Source organism: Lagopus leucura, unplaced genomic scaffold (genome assembly GCF_019238085.1).
Source record: "Lagopus leucura isolate 7727_CA_CO unplaced genomic scaffold, USGS_WTPT01 Super-Scaffold_100002, whole genome shotgun sequence".
In the NCBI taxonomy this organism is placed as follows: domain Eukaryota; kingdom Metazoa; phylum Chordata; class Aves; order Galliformes; family Phasianidae; genus Lagopus; species Lagopus leucura.
This window is the reverse complement of record NW_024962263.1, coordinates 3,059,174-3,066,761: the sequence shown is the minus strand read 5'-3', so window position 1 is coordinate 3,066,761 and position 7,588 is coordinate 3,059,174. Positions and strand designations below refer to the sequence as shown.

General features: G+C 44.9%; 1 protein-coding gene across 1 annotated transcript; it reads left to right on the top strand.

The window, feature by feature from the left end:
- The first annotated feature begins 259 nt into the window (after positions 1–259).
- On the top strand, positions 260–7,177 carry NRSN1 (neurensin 1). Its single transcript, XM_042869582.1, has 3 exons — positions 260–424; positions 4,145–4,342; positions 5,619–7,177. Exons 2-3 carry the CDS (start codon positions 4,154–4,156, stop codon positions 6,015–6,017), a joined length of 588 nt encoding a protein of 195 aa, XP_042725516.1. The 5' UTR covers positions 260–424; positions 4,145–4,153; the 3' UTR covers positions 6,018–7,177.
- Positions 7,178–7,588: the final 411 nt, after the last annotated feature.

The window sequence follows — 7,588 nt, the reverse complement described above, 5'->3', positions numbered from 1 at the left end:
TCTACCAGGGCAAACGCAGGGCTTCCCGCTGCATCTCAAAAAGACGCGACTTCAGCTGACTGCTTTTGTCCCTCTTCCAGCTCCCAGTCGACTTTTCCTCATCCAACAAGCCAAACCCTGCGGAGCACTGAGCGCTGCCGTTATCCAGACACTCCCTCTGCACTCCGTTCGGCTCTCGGCTCCCACCTCCCTGCTTACACCGCCTTTCCTCGCCGATCCCCTCAGGGGCGGAGGCGGCGGGGCCGGCCGGCCCGGCGGCGGCTCTCAGTGCGCAGGCACGGTGCGAGCGGCGCTCCGGGCCGTGCATAATACGTGGTGTTCGGGGCCGGCGCGACGCAGAACGGAGATGGGACCGGGCCGAGAGAGCCGCAGCTAGCGCCGCTGCGGTTGCTCAGCCGGCCGAGGGGAGCGGCGGGAGGGACAGGTAACGCGCGGCCGGCCGGGATCGCAGCCGAGAGGCGACTCTACCAGCTGGGCGCTGCCGGCCGGTCGGCTCCTGGGGTTGGGCAGAGGGTTTTGGGGACGGGCAGCGCGGCTGATCCAGGCCAGGGGGCTGCGGCGGGAGGTGCTGGTGTCGGTGTGCGACCTTCGTACCGGTCTGGTCCCGTCGCTACAGCGGGGGATGGAGGGTCGCGGTGTGCGCGTACATCCGGAGAAAGCAGAGACCGAGAACCCGTTGGAGTCATTGCAAATGACGTTTGCGATTCACAGTGATGTCAAATAGCGGTGGCTCATCCAAAAGCGTCCTTTCCCTTTTGTGTTTTTTTTTCTTCTTTTTTTTTTTAAAGCGTTTTCAATAAGAAGTATTGCAAAGTTAGGGAGGCAGTTTTACACGGAGCGTGCTTCTCTCTTTGTCTACCCACTCACCGATCGGTCACATCTCTCAGGATCGGTGGAGAATAGTAAAGCACAAAGTAAACAGGACAGCGTTTGCCATGGAAACAAAAGTTGCTAAGGGATGAATTGCTACTACGCAGTGGCGTGCTTTGGAGCTGCCACCATCTGCCCCACGTGTTCCCAGACGTTTGGGGCTTTAGATGCTGGAAAAGTTGTGAAGATAAACTGCTTCCTGAGGCCTGGATGCATGCTCTAAGCCCATGCTTAATGCAGGTCTGCCTAGCAGTGATTCTGTTTCCCTAGCAAGTTTCCCAACATCTCAGCATTTAGTTTCTCAGCCACGGAGGTGAGACATGCAAATAGACACCAACACTCAAGAAGACGTAGCTACTGCAGTATTTATTCATCCAACGTAAATTGGTGCAGATATGTTTCCTCTGTATTTAAGTCAAACTGATTTTCCCACCATACCCTGTTCCAGTTCCTCTGCCTCGTCAGTACATAGCAAGAACCACAACATTATGTTTGCGCTGCAGCTGAGAGAAGAGCCCATCTCAGGCATCTCAGTTGCCAGAGTGCTTCAGTGAGTCAAACAGGGCTGGGAAGCCTTTTCCCATCTCTCTAAGGGACTAGGTTTTCCAAAAGGTAGGAGATCTCTTATAATAAGTGGAAGAGTCTGAGCATAAAGAAAGCTAGAACTAATATTATGCAGTGCTCAGGAAGAATTAATGATGCTGGCTAGACTTGGTCCTTTTTAGTATTTTCTTTCTTTTCATTTTAAAAGGTCATTCTACTTGATGCTATCACAGGTCTTTCAACCAAAAGATCATTCTTTTATTTTTCTTTGTATTCAGCCTTCCAAGCTCTTATTTATCATTTTGCACATACGCCTGACCAAAACCACCAATTAGCATTTTAGATTGATAAAGAAGAAGAACCTGCATAACATAAGTGGTTATGGGCTATGTGTTTCCTGTAGGTAATTCTTCATCAAGCTGTTAAAAACACCAAACCATCCTTTATGTTTCTTGACAAATAAACATACAGACAGTGCTGTGAATCCAGGAGAAATATATTTGTACAGATTTCTATGTGATATGTTCTTGAATTAATAGTAACAAACTATGGTTGCTGGTTCTGCTCTATCTTCCTTCCAGTCTTTGAGAGGGAAAAAAGCTCTCAAATTGTCTCCTGGTGGCAGCTGGAGCAAAGCAAGGGAGCTTTGGCATACCCCTTATCTGGCCGTACTGGGTCTGGTCCTTCGCTGCCCTGATATTACAAGATCAGCTGGACCTAGGAACAGTGCCTTCTTTCCTGTTCATTGTGTGATGTCTCCTGCCAGACTAGAGTACTCTACACATAGATGATCTTCCCCAGTTCTCCCTTAAGGTGATGATGTTCTGTTTCTGGTTTAGATTTGCTTCTTTGAGAAAAAATATTTCTGTACTGGATAGGCAGAGCTCTCTTAGTGCTCGTACTGTAGAAGATGGCAGCTAGCTAGCTAGTGAAGACATGGTAGCACTGAAAAAAGAGGACTTTCTTTTTCCCTTTCTTTTTGATCAGGAAACAAACAGCAGGAGAGACTCCCAAGGGACATAGAGAGGCCTCTTTGGCAAGAGAACAAGCAGTCTTGAAAAACAGAATAATTGCCAGAGTTTCCCTGCAAGGGTTCAGATTGTGTTCTCATGGTGTCATGCCCTCAGCAGCGGTTGAGCAGCTTGTCTGGGAGCTGTCTGGGCAGCTCTGTGCACGTGGTGGCCAGGATGCAGAGCAGACGGCTGGTGCGGTGCAAGGCAAAACCTTCCTGCAGTCCCAAGGTTTCCATGCACTGGCAAGGACATTGATTGCCCTGTGTGTGCTGGAGGGCAGTAACACTGCACTGTTAGCAGGGAGCAAGCCAGCCCTCAGGCTCAGAGGCACTGGGCCTCCCGTTCCTGAGGTCTCGCTTCTGTGAGAGCTTTGAAACCTCGCCATGAGTCATAATAGAGAAGCTTGCCTTTATAAGACTTTGAGATCATGAAATCTCAAACTAAATGCATATAAAATGTAGAGAGTAAACAATAGCTGAGATTACTGCTAGCAATAAAGAGGAAACAGCAAAGCCCTCTGTCAGTTGACCAAGAACACAGCCAAATTCCTAAAGTTTAGGAGATCATTGTCATACCAGCACTGGTTTCAGAATCAAGAGTTTCAGCTGGCTGCCGTTCCCTACTGGCTTGTGCTGGCTCCTGCTTAAACTGAATGCAAAAGTATCTTTTTTTTTTTTCCCTCATATAGTCAAGCATCTCATACATGACAAGATCACACATTCCAGAAGGGCACAGGGACTGGAGTCAGCAAAATTGGAAGGTCCTGGTTGCAACAAGCACATGAATCCTTCCTTCCAAGTAAAATTGCAGTGGCAATTGGATGAACCAGTTGTAGTAGCGTGAACCTGGTAAATTGAGTTGTGACACACAGATTCGGGTATTCATTAACAGTTCCCTTTGGGCCAGGACTTTTTGAACTCTGTAAAGAGGAACAAGTCAGCTTAAATAATACTGACCTGCTGCTTAAGTTCTGTAGGCATTGGTATTACTTTAATGAATTCAGTAGCATCACGCTTGTGCAAGTTCAGGTCTCCTACTTGCATAGATAAACACAAATTTTCTGTGTTACAATAACTTCAGTGAAGTGGAAAGGGTAGGGAACATTGTCTGCTATGAAAACAGCTAATAAAATTCAGATTTTTTATTAGAGTCAGCAGGAGCCTGGGCATTGAATTCTCTAAGGGAACATCAATTTGCCACAAATTTAGTATTTGCATTTCACCCTCTGGTGAGCAGATCAGTGGTATTGTGGCATTCCATCTTTTTTTATTATTTTTAACTATTTATATTTAAGTGCTAGCTCTTACTTTGCCAGTGTTTCTTACGGCTGTGAATGCTACATCAGTGCTTAGTCCTACCTTTCAGAAGCTCAAGCTTTTTAAAAAGCTCACTCAGCAACTGGAAAATTTGTGAGGTTGCAAACTCCACTTAACTCATTGAGCTGGAGTCTGCCCTTGAGAGATGTTGTCTCCCTAGTTTCTGCTTTGTTCAGTCTCCAGAGAAACCATCACTAAGTCTGAATGACAGGCATTCTACCTATGGGTGGGATGTTTCTGCAGAAAACTTTAGGCTCTAATTTGCCCAGGTCTACTTGAGCTGAGTCACTGCTCATTACCTAGGCTGCTTTTCTTCGTGTCACCTGAAACATAGGCAGCCAGCTTTCCTCACCTTACCATGTCAGTAACTAGATCCACTTTGCATGAAACCTCTCATTGCAGGCAGGAAGGATGAGCTCCTATGCTGACATCTGCGGGTCCAAGCATGCGCAGGGCAGCACCGAGGGAGGTTACCAACGCTATGGAGTTCGGTCCTACCTGCATCAGTTTTATGAGGACTGCACAGCTTCAATTTGGGAGTACGAGGATGATTTTCAGATCCAGAGATCGCCTAGCAGGTGGAGCTCTGCATTCTGGAAGGTACTGCCCTTTGCTGGTTACTGGGGAGAGAAACTCTGATGTTGAGATGTTCACGTGTAACTAATGATTTTAGATATTCATCCAGACAACCCTTGTTGCTCAGCTTTCACTGTGATGACTGAATGACAGTCTGTCTTAGGAATTCTTGTTTGTTTAAACCAAGATACATCAGCTTCCAAGGGAGTTCTGGAGTTCTTGGATCCTCTGGTTTCTCTGTCACAAGGAGCTCTGTCACTGAAACATCTGAGTCTTGTTATGGGCAGGGCTTCCCAAATTCAAAATGTAATACTTCATCAGATAATTACAAATGGTAATTGTAGGTTAACAGCATAACCCTGGGTTTGTGTGACCTGAGCATCAAAAAAATAACTAAAAAAGCCCAACTGACTATAAGCTCTCCATGAAGAGCAGGGAAGTTGGAGAATCTGGGAGTGCAAAAGGTTGGAAGGGAACTGTGGAGATTATGTGATGCAGCCCTTCTGCTCTGATGGTAGGGCCATCCTATGTGAATCAAACTTTGCACTTACAGTTGAATTGTGCTAGAAGAATTGTACAGCCATACCTAACAAGTGATGAATATGACATATACTAGCAAGGACTGAACTGTTGGTGCTAACCACCACCTAAAGCTAAAGAAATCATTAATCTTGCATTGCTGGGGTGTATGGGAACTGCTGAGTCACGGCCTGAACCTCTGATTAATCACCTGAGGCGAGCCATGAGTCAGCCAGAGGAGCACAGCTGAAGGCAATTCACCTGTGCTGCCGGAAGGGGTGGAGCCAGGCTGCACCCCTCCTGGACCTATTTAAGAGCTGGCTACCAGAGGGGAAGGATCTCTTCTGGAGATCCTCCTCTTTTGGTATCTTCTAGTGAGCTCAACCCAAGGGTAAGCTCTTCTACTTATTCTCTTTTGCGATCCTTGTTTGCTTTTGCCTTACTCTTTTTATATTGCAATTATAACATCTTGGTTATACATGGGGTAAGACTGTAAGTTTCCCTGTGTTGGGGCCTTTGGACACTAGGTGCTTTTCATAAGTACAGATGTGTAATTCTGTTGTTCCCAGAAATAGTGATACTGACTGTGTAAGCAAGAATTGTAAAAAGAACATTCCTCTGTATGTTCTAGTTCTACTAGAGCCACTCAAAAGAAAAAAAATGTTGGCTTAAGAACAAGGAGCTGTACCTGCAGGACACTTAGAAGCTAAAAGCTCTCTAGAGCCAGTTACTAATCAAAACCTGAAAGATCATATTCACTGTTACATTTTCTGTTTTCCAGGTCGGACTCGTCTCTGGGACGGCTTTCATGCTGATTGGTTTAATGGTTCTTGTCGTGGGTTTTCTTGTGCCACCGAAAATCGAAGCTCTTGGGAAAGATGATTTTGTTGTAGTGGATACCCGTGCCATTCAGTTCAATGGGTCCCTTGATATATGCAAGCTGTCAGGAGCAATTTTGTTTTGCATTGGAGGAACCGCCATGGCAGCATGTCTGCTGATGGCTGCTTTTGCTAAAAGCTACTCCAAAGAAGAAAAGTACCTCCAGCAAAGATTTAAAGAGAGGATAGCAGATATAAAAGCCCATGCAAACCCAGTCACAAAAGCGCCAGCACCAGGAGAATCAAAGATACCTGTCACTTTGTCCAAAGTTCAAAACGTCCAACCTTCCTCTCAAACCTGACCCTTTGGTTTTGTTTCTCCCTTTGCAGATCACTTCACTGGAAAATATCAGCTGTTGTTATGTATGACATATGTGCTAGTCAGTTACAATATCAAATGTTCTGCTATACAAACGCACAGCTGATTGGGAAGCTGTTCCAATATAAATTTAGGATTGGAAAAAGTGAAATTGTGTGATTGGACCCGTAACCAATGTATTCAGTGTATTCAAACATTTTAATCTGTGTTGAAACAGTAAGACCTTGCAACAATGATTAGGTATTTTGCTTCCCTAAAGAAAAACAGAAGGTGCAGTTATGACAGCTATGCCAGGAATACCCTCCATCCCGCTCCTTAACATTTAGATGAGTTGGTGTTCTACTTTGTTTTCTCTTTGTCTTTAAAGTACGTTTACTGCCTAGCTCTGCTATCCAGAAAGCCAAGACTCTGCCCTTGTAATTTGCACTTGTCATCCTGTCACGTGCTGCTGTCTGTGTTGAAGTAATAACGCACAGGTGTAACATGCAATGGCATTGGGGTGCCCTTAGTTGGAGACTGGCACACTTCCCAGTAATGTTACTTTCTGGGAGAGGCAAATTATACTTGATCCAGAGTTCCAACTAGTCCAACTAGTCTGCCACTTTTCTCTCAATCATCGCCCTATTATATACATACAAAATACAAGGTAAAGATGAGGAATTCTTATGGAAGGAGGGGCACCGTTCTTGCGTTCCTTTGGATTGGTGTTGTTTCTTTCCTTACATTGTATTGTTTGAAGCTCATACAGATTCTTGGTTGTGGCCAGGCATGGATTACTAGGTGTGGTCTGACATGCCCAGGCCCCGTTTTCTGTCAGGACATTAATGCCAGGTCAAATGACCTTAACATACTTATCTGAAGACATTTTAAAATGCTGTTTATATTTTTATAGATTATAGAAAAAGTTATGCTTACCAGACAGATACGTTTGTGTAAATGCTTACCTGAAGACTTGTTCTTTCTCCAGAGGCCCTTCATTATTATTTTCTCACCCAGGGCAATTATTTCACTGTCTTGATCTATGGATTTGAATTCAGCTGTATAAAGGAAGATGTGACCTTTGTACTCTCTGACGATATGTGCCACCTTATAGTTCTGTCTATTTTTTTGAATGGATTGAATAAAATTCTAGGCCTGAGCCAATCCCACATTTTGTGAAGAGTCTCTTTCTAGTCAAACAAGTTGCTCTGGTTCAGTCCGAAAAGAGAAGTTGCAACTCACCATTCTGATAATGCAGTCTGTGTTTTCAGACTTCGGGCGTGCTGAATCCAAAAGTGTCTGCACAGTAACAAGTGTGTTGGAATAGCTCTGCTCCTTTCCTTGATAAAACATTTTGTGGTCTGTGACTCAGTTCAGACTTCCGTGATATAAATAAATCAGAATATATTTGGAAGCTTCAGCTGAGTTTGCAACAATTACTGTGGCTGACAACAGCATCAGAAGTAAAATCTTCTTCTGAAAGAAATGAGAACTGCCTGTCTAAGCAATGCAAGTACAACATCCGAATGCCAGCACTAAAATGCCCAGTTAAGAGCTTGTCACAAGCACATCAAT